Raw genomic sequence first — 11,047 nt, forward strand, 5'->3', positions numbered from 1 at the left:
GCAGTGGATGATGATTGCCTTCAGAAAGGAAAAGGACATGAGAGGAGATGGAACTCCTTGCATGAGCTTCTTTTCGGTTACTCCACTACAAGAATCTCGTTGGAGTGCTTATCCATCACCTCGAGGGTGAACATTGATGGCTGTGATGGGTGGGCCAACCGATCGGTGACCAGGAACATGTTTCCCATCATCCATCATAGGTGGGTAGTCGTGGAAGTAGGCCGAGGTGAAGCGGAGGGCGGCGGCGGGGTAGGAAATGGATTTGAGCTCGGCGAGGAAGAGGATGATGTCGGAGCCAACAGATCAAATGAAATCCCTAGAAGAGTGCTTGTGATTAGAAATACAAGAGATGAGAGGCACGTATGATCTAGATAGGAAAGAAGCACTCGTGTACTGTTCTATCCATTTACAAACTTTGCCATCCAAGGAACACCTCCCCATCCGTAGTAAAGCATCCACGTGATGACTCGACCAGAGCTGAGATTGTTTTGGTAGAATGAAGCAAACCATCTTTAGTAATGCGGCTCTTTGCTCCTCAGATACCGTGACATGGCATCCAAACTAGGAAAGGAAAGCTAGATGCTCACAAATATAAGGATATTAGGCAGGAACTAGAGAATTATGGCTGCAAATTAACCAGCTCGAGCCCTGAAGCCAAGTCAACCAATGCTGAGCATTAACCAGCACTCTTCATTATACTGACGATCGTGAGAGTTGAACTACAGAATAGGAGCATTAGAAGAGGACAAGTATTTACAGCCACCTGCCAAAATCGAGACTTTGCTCAAGCCTAAGTGGTTTCGATAGATGTCAGCTACCAGCAGGGCCCGCTCCATCCTCCATTGGCTCTGTCCAAGCTGAAGTTTCATTGGAGGGAAGAACCTTTCGATGGGCCTCTTCTTCTTTCTTTCCCTCTTGAGGTCCCTTACAATCTTGTTGGTAGTAGTATAAATATTTTAGAGGTTGGCATCATTTTGCAGTTTGAGAGAAGCATCAAAAAGAGATAGAGACCTAAGGGCTTTTTTTTTTTTTTTTGTATTATATAAATGGTTGTTGTTAATTTATATGGGTATAAGTGTAGATTTTAATGTAATAAACAAAAATTTAAGAAAGATTTATATAATTTACAGTAGTATTTTATATATAAATCTAACTTAAGCTCCTCATTCGGCCAAACTTAACGGGTCGGATCACCAACCTACCGAAGGGAACGCCCCTCCACCCGCGCGACGACATCTGTGTCAAGCCCGCCATTGCCCTCGCCGGTCTCGTCCGTCGCACCCTTCACTCCGGCGACAGCGGCGGTGCACCCTCCCCGCCGGTCTCCTCGTCCTTCTAATTGCCATGGCCTGCGGCAGAGACTCTGGAGCGGCAGAGGAGGATGACGTGGATCACTGGGCGCTGTCCTGACCCTCAAGTAGATCGAGAACGCCTACCGCGCCATGTCCCGCCTCCGCCAGCCGGACAAGCGCCCCGACGACCCGAAGGCCACCGCGGATTTCCAGCGCCTCAAGTCATCCGTCGAGCTCCTCAATGACGAGCCCAAGCGCCGCGGGTTCGACGCCCGCCTCCGTGCCCGCCGCGACCTCGCCTTCCGCCACTCCGCGTTCAGTGCCCAGCGCCGCAAATTCGATGCCGACCTCGATGAGAGCGATCGTGCAGCGGCAGCAGGGGGGAAGGAGGAGGTCCTCGAGCCGGCCGACCAGGCCGAACGCCGGGAGACGAAGGTCGCCACCGAGCTAAAGAGGGAATTCGAAAAGTTCCAATCCCGGATGGCCACTGAGAAAGCCGCTCACACCTTCCACATCTGTAAGATTAGAAGGTCTTTTTTTTTTTTAACAGTTTGGGGACGGACTAATAATTGTCCTCCTGGAGAAATTTAACTTTTTGCTGCTTCTTTTTCTCGTTTTCTTTCCTCAAAATAACTTTGTTAATGTAGAACATGTGAATTGCAGTTTAAGTTTTAAAGTGATTTGATTGTTAAGAACGGATTCGGCTGCTTCTTAGTGTCTAGTGATTTCCCTCCTGAAGAAATTTAACATTTTCTTGCTTTTTTTTTTTGCCCATCAATGCAACTTTTTAATGTAGAACTTGTAGCCTCCTGAAGAACTGAACTTTTTCTGCTTCTTTTCTTTTCTCCTTAAATTAAATCTAATGTAGAAATCACAATTGGCCCTTTTTTCTTTTTCCGGTGGCTAATTATCAACCTGAAAAACTTCAATTTTTTTTGCTTCTCGTTCTTCTTTTCTTCGTCCCGAAAATAACATTTTTAATGTAGAACATGTGAAATTCCAAGATGTTAATTTTGGAGGTGATTTGAGTCTTGCTATTTTGGTTTAGAATAGCTTCTATGCTATGTGAGTACATATTTGAAACATATTTGGTTCAATGGATTGAAAGCGTCGGGTCCATTTTTTCAAATGCTTTTGGATGCAGAAACATACATGTGCAGGTTTATGATTAGAATCATTTTGTAAATGAATAAATTTTGTTGTGTATAATTTTGGCAGACATCAGGGAAGGAGAAGGGAGAGGAGAATGGAGGGGTGGCTGCATTGGATAAGGAGAGGGTTTTCAAGGTCTTCTGGAAGAGAGAGTTGGGAGATTACAGTGCTGTCAAGCTGCAAGAGCTGTTTGAGAGGTTTGGAGGAGGATAAAAAAAGAAGGGTTCTGCCATTGTTGTTATGTCTTCCAAGGATGCTGCGGTAAGTTTCTGCTCCTTTTCTAGCATTTAGTATGCACGGCTATAAGTATGTGACAGTTGTGCAGCATTTTCTTGCCCTTGCAATGGATTCATGAAAAAGCATTGAAAATTGAAATAAGTTCTCTGGGAAAAACATTCTGAATCAGTGATGGGATATTCAGCAACTGTACTTTTCATATTGCTGATGTAATGCATTCTCTAAAATCTTTATGCAACTTCTTTCCTGAGATTATATGAGCTTTTATATCTTGAATTTAGAGAAGTTGTATTTGAGAATTTAGGGGAAGCATCTATATATGCAGAATCGCTCACCTAATTGAACCAAATAGTACAATGGTCTCTGTAATACTTTGTACTCCTGGTGAGAGAAAAGCACCAGCCATGAAAAGGTAGGAGAATGATTCTAGAGTTAGAAGAAAAAGCATTGATTGTATTTGCCTCTGTTTCTTATCAGTTGTTATTAGGTATTATGTTGCATTTTCTATTTTAATTGAATAAAACACTGTCACTAAAACACTTTATAGCTATACTGTAATAACAACAAATTCTAATATTTAGACGAAGGTTTTACAAGTTCTTGGCAAAAAAAATGTATTCAGATCAATACAATTTTCTTTATGATATCATTTGCTAAGTGTTAACATGCTTCTTGGATCTTTAGATGCTTTCTTAGAATATAGAAACCATTTTCTAAATGATTCTTTAAAATATTATCAACTCTATGCAATAAATTTCCATCTTTTGTTTCTAAGAAAAATTTTGGTATCTTTAAATTCCTTCCTAGCACTTCTAGCAATGTCCCATTACAGACTTGTAATTTCTGATTCGTATTTTTTTGACATCTTGTATTATAAAGTTCTGATTTCTTGAGTCATGTCTTGCTAGCTCACTTTGTTAATATTTGACATTATTATAATTAATGCTTCTTGTTTAGCTGTTGGGTGAGGCTGAACAAGACATTGAGAGAAAATGCACTTGTACGTCCCTTTGTCTCTTAGAGTTCGAGGAGGGTGGAGAAAATGATCAAGTGATTAGGGTTTGGTTCCTCTTCTTGTAAGCATTTAGTTTTAAGGAAAGGGTTAGTAGGCCTAGAATTCACAAGCCATATTATGTATAAAATCAGAAGAAAAGCCCATGTTACATAGGTGTCTTAAATATAGTAATAAAATATTTTGTATGTGGAAATAGAGACCATTCATATCCATCTCAGTTGGTTTTCCATCACTTTGTCTGCAGTTGATGTATTTACAAAATCTCAGAAAGTAATTAGTTAGTAGATGTTGTGGTGTAGAGAGGGCATCTTTAGTTCCACATGAGTCAAGAGGGAGTATGGTTTATATGGATTGAAACTCTCTCCTCCGTGAGGTGCCTTTTAAAGGGCAAAACTGTGAAGTCATGTGCGACAGCACCAGAGGGCAAAGCAGATAATACTTCGCATATGCGGGCGCGGAGGCATAAGCCAACCATTCGAGCCATTCGACCTCTTGACCCATGACCGCAATATTGGCGCCGTTTGTGGGAACGTCTCCTACCCACACATATTTTCTTTTGACGGGGGGTTATGCTGTGGTGTAGAGAGGGCATCTTTAGTCCCATATCGGTTGTGAGTCAAGAGAGAGTATGGCTTATATGGATTGAAACTTTCTCTTCTCCGTAAGGCACCTTTTAAAGGGCAAAACTGTGAAGCCCTGTGCGATAGCGTAAGAGGACAAAACGGATAATATCTCACGTATGCGGGCGCGGAGGCATAAGCCAACCATTTGAGCCATCCGACCTTTTGACCTATGACCGCAACAGTAGATACTGGAGATTAGTGCTTATCATGTATGCAACCAACTTTTTTCCTTTAAGAAAGTCATTAGATGTCAAAGATTATTAGTTTGTTAGGTAATAGAAGGAACATCAGAGTTTTTCTGTGAATGTATGAATGAAGAAAATGGGGGCATTATTAGTTATGAAATATATGTAATGCAACTGCAGTAGGCACATTGATCATCTTCAAAAGAAGTATGGTTTATGAGATTATTTCTTCTTTTATATTTTGCCTAACAATTTCGTTCTACAGCATCATGTTTAATGCTAACATGTATTATGAAACTGTTGTCCTAAATAATATTGTAGAATAGTATAAAAGATTGATTCAGTACATTATTTTCTAAATTGCTTGCAGTAAGAATAGATACAGCAGTAAGAGTTGTTGTCTCGGACTTTTGTTCTTATTCTTTAAGAAAGCCATGGAATTCATGGGAAATAATGTTGCTCTCTTCGTGGATTTGGATCATTTGCAACTGAAAATACGATTTCCTAAAGCTCTAGAAAGATCCTTTCCTTTGTTTCATTAATATCACAAGGAAGGATTCTTATTGTTGAGAATCCATCTGGAATAGTATTGCTGTCAATGAAGATGTCATTCATGTTGCATGGAAAATGAGTCAATTGACCAATTGCTTTTTAATGTGTTTTCCTGGTCCACCTGATGGTGCTTTTTTTAGAAAGCCCACTTTGCTTGCTTTCTTGGAACGGCTGGTTTAGCTTTTTGATTCCTCATCATCTTATTCATTCAAGCCTTACACACTGCAATGATGACCGTTTTATAGTTTGTCATATTCCATTTTCTGAGATGCTGGTAATAGTTTTCTTGTATTAGTGAGTGGTTTGTATGTATTGGAGGATTCTGTACCTCTCAGGTAGGTTTTCTTATGTAACTAGCACGTAACTAGAACTCAGTTTATATTTAGATTAGGATCGGTAAGCTCCTCATGAAGTGGTCTTCTAATTGTAACGTGTTAAGTCCACAATTTGGATATGGATCAGGAACTGTATATGTAAATAGAGATTTCTCTGTTTTTATATGTGGATTTTTATATTCAATAAACTTTAAAACACTGAAACCTTAAGTTATAAGTTTTTGCTCATCCAATTCAGTTTCTTTATAAATCAAAGTATGTTCCATGAAAGTATCAGTAATGGTTTGTAAGTTGATATCATTTCTCTATGAAATTGGTACAAGTTATTGGCCAAGGAAACTTAAAAGCATTAGAGGGGTTTGCTGTGAAGCCTATGAAGCCATTTGGCATATCTAAATGCTTCACATAGTTTAGGTTCTTCTAAGAGAAATTTACTCTTCCATAATTTCCCTATACGTAGAAGAAGGCAAGGCTTGATGTAGGTACTACAATCTTCCTTAATGCACATATCTTAAACAATAGAGTAATAGCAAGGAATGTAAGAAACATAGCTTTCTCCCTAGTTTCTATTTCCGTCTGTTTTTTCTTTCTCCCTCTCTTTATCTCCTTCTGCTCTCTTGCTTGTGTTCTTTTTTTTTTACTTTATCTTGGTGCCCCGCTTTCCCTTTCGAGCTTATTCTAGCAGGCATCCAAGTTTAATTTTGTGACATTCCAGGAAAGTCTTTTGCTTTGACTTGGGGTGCCCCATGGTCATGAGTTGGCCTTTATGCTTCCATATTTTTTGCCCCCAGCTTTTGTTAGATGCTTATTTCCACTGTTTTGTCTGTATTTCCTCATCTTTATTTATTTATTTCTGTTGACTTTTGTAGCATGCTTCTTGTTTCCGGAAGATTGAATATCTGTGTCCAATTTGTTGATTCTGTCTCTTTTGCAGTGACATAGAAAGTTTTTGTTGCATTCTCCCACCTTTTCATGTAGTAATATTATCATGCCAGAGCCAAAACCATAGAAGCAAGTCTGTTTTTGGTAATTCTTAATTGAACTTTTTATTTGTCATTGAAAATGTGCTTTCTACATCTGAGCTACTGTGCAATATCTTTATGCTAACATTCTCAATATACATGATTCTGTTTGTGCTCATTTATTCTGGGTTTATCTCAGGTGGCGACTACACAGTATGATTGGCAGTCTCTCAAATCCTTTGTTAGTTCTTCCTCTTCAAGCTGCTTGTAATAGTTCTTCTGCAAGGTCTACTGAACCAATCAGCCCAAGACTCGGCAACATTGTTGGTGCTGGGTTTCAAGATTATAAGGCTTCTGTCATGGAGAAACTTCAAAAGGTGTGCATAACAGTTTTTCAGACTAAATGCTATCGTCAACTTTTGTTGTTTGATGTTATTTCATCATTCTATTTGCTTGTCTTACCATACACTGGATGGTAGCTGCCTCCTTTTGTATGATATATGAACATTACTAATCATATATAACAAAATGCAAAGCTTATATTACAAAGCAAACAAGCACCTGTTTATTTCATCTAGCAGGAATTTGATGTACTGATGCAGCAAAAAGAACAGGATAATGCTCGTATACATTCATTTTTACTAATGTTGTAATCTTGAAACCTGATTTTATTATCGTCATCTATATGGACATGCACATATTTATTTGCAAGTTGCTGCATGTGCATGTTAATGTTTGTGTTTAGATGTGCGCTAGTGCAGTGTTACAAATGAATTTATGTCAAGTATCCCTTCCATAAAGAGTAATTTTATGGATCCAAACAATGGTAAAAAGAAAAGATTTTTGCAATATGTTTTGAGGGGATTGGTGCTGTTTATGATGTCACTGTGATGCACGATGGGGTTGTGGCATGAAGCACCATGCCCTTAATGGCATGTGGCCATGCAACCCCCTCTCTCTCTCTCTCTCTCTCTTTTTTAAAAACAAGAAAAAAAAATTCTTGGGTTGGGCACTTTTCCTTCATTAAAGGAGCCAGGCCTGAGAACTAAGCTTAGCTCTGAGCCTGGCTCAGGTATTTTGGCCCCCCGCCCCCCCAGTTGATCATATTACTGCTGATGCTGGGCCCATGCCCCAACGAGAAAAGGTCATTGGTTTTCTCTGCAAATGGAAAATGAATTTGGAAAGCGAACTACAACCTGATGGGATAAGGATTAGGTTTTTCACTATTGATGATAACTACATCACTGCCTGTAGGATTAATATATTTTCTTTACTCTGTATAGAGATTTGCTGCCATCAAAATGTTCTACCCAGCAGTTGGATAATAAAGCACCCTATGTTGGTAGTAAACGGCTATTTGAATATTAAACATTCATGAAGAAACTCCTTGTGTATTATTGCCCATCTTGATGTGTCAGATGCAAAGGAAAAGAACTAGTTCTACTATTATATATGAACTGTGGCAAAATCTAACAAGTCTAGTGTTACTTAAAACTTCCATGTCAATCGAGGCACTGAAGATATGGCCTCAACCATAAGTAGAAGAACACCTCATTTGACGAAGAGTTGCAATGACCCAAGATCTCGTCCAAAAAGAGGCTGGATGGAAGGTTGCTAATTGGTGTCCTTAGCCTTAAGTGCTCAAGGGCTCTTCAATGCACATGCAATGTGGGACCAAACACATGCCCATGTGGGTCCCTTTATTTAAGCCTGATGTTCTTGCCAAGGAAAGGGTCCAATCACAGAAACCATGATTGGCTCATGGTTAGCCCTGAGAGGATTCATGCTGCAGTGTCCTTTACATGCATGGACTATGGGCTGGGCCAAGTTGCTACCATTTGTAAAAACCCATGACCTCAACCAAAAGTAGGTTGGTAAGAAAGTATTAATTGGGTCCTTGTTTCTGCTCAAGTACCCAAGATCTTTTTAATGCACGTCTAATGCGGTACTAAACATGCCTACATGGATCCTCACAAAGCAGTTTCCAAAATCCATTTTTTGAGAACATCCATATAGTGACACATTTAAATCCTTAAATCATGATATCAAAACCAGAGCTGGATTAAAAGGGTGTTGTCGTCTCTTCTTTTATACTAAGAACCAAAACTTTTTGGTTAAGTATCAAGATCAGTGAGAACCAAGCATGCATTTGAAACAGTGAATCTGTTTTTGATCCTTCTTCTCTTGATTTATTGAGGAAATCCTGTCTGTTTTCCCATTTAAAGCTGAAATGTGAAAACTAATTGATATAGTTTCATGGGGGCATCCTTATCTCTTAGTTTAAAATCAGTTTAAAATCTAATATTTTTTAGATCTTTGCTTGAATGATGTAGAGTTTTGAGTTATACTTTCATAAATGCATTTCTATCTCTACAATTGAATGCATTAGCAAACTAATTTCCTATAATTACAAATTTTTTTCTCGCAATTACTGGTGCAAGAGAGCTGCATGAACACAGTTCGGACCAAAATTCTATGTTATGGGCCAAGTGCAGTCCTTGAATCTGGACTCTTCATCTCTAATCAGATCTCTTTGGGTTTGGAAATCTGAACCCAACACAAAAGCAACCCATCCCAAAACATCCAAAAGTTGGGCCCGTCCTGTAAATCTCAGATTCTGCCCAAACATGATCCCAAGTAGGAACAGAGCCCTAGACTGAATACCAATTTGATTGCAATCTTTTTCCATCCCAAATTTGGTTGACTGCCATTTCAAAACTATTTTGGAGTACAATAAGTTATTTTCATTGCTATGCTGACTAATTAGAGAAACGGTTAGAATGGAAATATTTGTAAAAACTAATTGTACAACTGAAGAAAAGCAAGGCATTGATGAACCAAGCATGGCTAATATTGAACTAATGCTGATCACATTTAAGTTGGCAACTAATTGGATAAAGTCTAGTCCATTATTTTTGTTGTATCATTAATATTCCTGTTCAAGTAGTATACAGTTGATTAAGAAATCTTGTTTGATACAAGTGGAATGCAACATCCATCTTTGTTGCAAGAAATATGCAGGCATATTTCTTCTGAAAGGGTGATCTAACCTGCTATTGAGTTGCAAGTGAGATAAATAAATTATTTGCAATGATCTTGGGAAAAGAAACATAATGTGAAAATAGGGTTTGAACTTTAGGTGTATTATCACAAGAATGATTTGAAATATGGCAAGAAATTGTGTACGTCTGACAACATCTAATGGTTTGTTTCAAGGTTTTACGTCCCGGTGGGATGGAGGGTGTCCTAGCCGTTCCATTCTGTTTCTGTGAGAAAATGGGACTTGGATGGCATCAGAACTCCGAAACTCATCCATGTGGGAAGAGAAGAAGAAAGATGAAAGAAAGAAAGGAAGATGCAGAAAGACAAAAATGAAAGAAAAGAAGAAAAAGAAGAAAGAAAAGAGAAAGAATAAGAAAAAGAAAAAAAAGAAAGGAAGGGATAAGAAAATGAAACAAAAAGAACCGAAAAGAAAGGAAGATAGAAGAAAAAGAAAGAAAAGAAAAACAAGAAAAGAAATGAAAGAATAAGAGAAAATATCTATTGGGATGCATGATTGAGATAGCTATTGGGACAGGACAGGATGGGACAACAAGGCGTCCCGTTCCATAGAGATACCGAAATGCCTCCATCCGATGAGATTTAAAATCTTGTATTGTTTATGCTGCAAAAATTAATTGCTCTTTTAGTTGATATATGTATGATCTCTTGAGCTTACCAACAAATTCAACTTTCATATGCAGGCCAATGAAAAGAAGAGAAAAATGTAATAATATTGCTTATTTCAGAGATAGTGAAATCGGTTAATTTTTCTTTGACAACTTTTATGTGAAGGAATATTCAGCAAATTTCTACCCAATCTTTTGCATGTATTATCCAGCTTATGCTGTAGTATTTGTTTTTTATTTAGATTATTGTTCATGTATTATATGTTGAATAAGATCATGCTCTTGGATGATGGTACTGTGTGTGTGAAACATTACAGGGTGGAGGATACATTTTTCTCTCACAGAAGGAAACAAGACTTACCCACAGATATTGCATTTGGAAGGAATTTTACCTTCTCATAGAACTTGTACGTTAGCTGCAGTGTCCCTTCTGCATCTGGGTGCTGTATATTAGCTCATCTAAGGGCATCTGATCTTGCAATTGTGATGTACCAGTCTCCAATGACATTTTGCTTTGGGGTATTCTTTAGCATTGGGTCTGTTACAACCCTTTTTAAGCACTGTCAAAGAACAATCCCATGAATCAACAATGAGGAGTTGGAGAATTTATAATGGGCAAGAATCGACCTTGTTGTAGTCATTGTTTGCTTAGGTTTAACTGTCCATGATGTTGTTTTGTAAGCTGTTTTTTTTTTCTTATATTCTTTTTCCTTGTTTTTGTTTGACTTATGAGTACCAAATTTGGTGGTTAGAATAATTAATTATACCAAGTAATGGAAGTCAAGTGTAGGTGAGCATGGCATCCTCCCCCTTGCACAAGTGAAGCCATTTGCTAGCTTGCTGGTGGGTTTTACCTAACAGTGTCTGGATCTCTTCCTTCACCTGTTATTCCTTGTTCTTCCGAAAACTAGGTTTTCATGGTCTGCCACCTTTAGAAGCACATCCAATAAAATGGTGATTACATAGAAAAATGATTATGTGAATTCAACTTTTACTATGGAAAAAAAATCTTTTGGCTTCCGCATC

General features: G+C 38.5%; 1 protein-coding gene across 4 annotated transcripts; it reads left to right on the plus strand.

Moving 5' to 3' along the window:
• Positions 1-1,158: 1,158 nt before the first annotated feature.
• On the plus strand, positions 1,159-10,661 carry LOC105061193 (uncharacterized). Of its 4 annotated transcripts, none has more exons than XR_002163289.3 (5): positions 1,160-1,822; positions 2,511-2,705; positions 6,326-6,417; positions 6,553-6,730; positions 10,339-10,661. XR_002163289.3 is itself a non-coding variant. In XM_019846022.3 (4 exons), exons 1-4 carry the CDS (start codon positions 1,443-1,445, stop codon positions 9,726-9,728), a joined length of 912 nt encoding a protein of 303 aa, XP_019701581.2. In that variant the 5' UTR covers positions 1,159-1,442; the 3' UTR covers positions 9,729-10,090. The 4 variants fall into 4 exon arrangements, 2 of the variants coding, with proteins under 2 accessions (XP_019701581.2, XP_010943470.1); XR_012135514.1 differs by lacking the exon at positions 6,326-6,417 and adding an exon at positions 10,097-10,185 and having other exon boundaries at positions 10,337-10,661; XM_019846022.3 differs by lacking the exons at positions 6,326-6,417; positions 10,339-10,661 and adding an exon at positions 9,570-10,090 and having other exon boundaries at positions 1,159-1,822.
• Positions 10,662-11,047: the final 386 nt, after the last annotated feature.

Source organism: Elaeis guineensis, chromosome 11 (genome assembly GCF_000442705.2).
Source record: "Elaeis guineensis isolate ETL-2024a chromosome 11, EG11, whole genome shotgun sequence".
Classification (NCBI taxonomy): Eukaryota; Viridiplantae; Streptophyta; class Magnoliopsida; order Arecales; family Arecaceae; genus Elaeis; species Elaeis guineensis.

Excerpts from the sequence above, each read along its gene's own strand:
- LOC105061193 (XM_019846022.3), top strand. The coding sequence starts at position 1,443 with ATGTCCCGCCTCCGCCAGCCGGACAAGCGCCCCGACGACCCGAAGGCC. Across the intron at positions 2,706-6,552 it reads TGTCTTCCAAGGATGCTGCG|GTGGCGACTACACAGTATGA; the intron begins GTAAGTTTCTGC and ends GGTTTATCTCAG. Across the intron at positions 6,731-9,569 it reads TCATGGAGAAACTTCAAAAG|GTTTTACGTCCCGGTGGGAT; the intron begins GTGTGCATAACA and ends GTTTGTTTCAAG.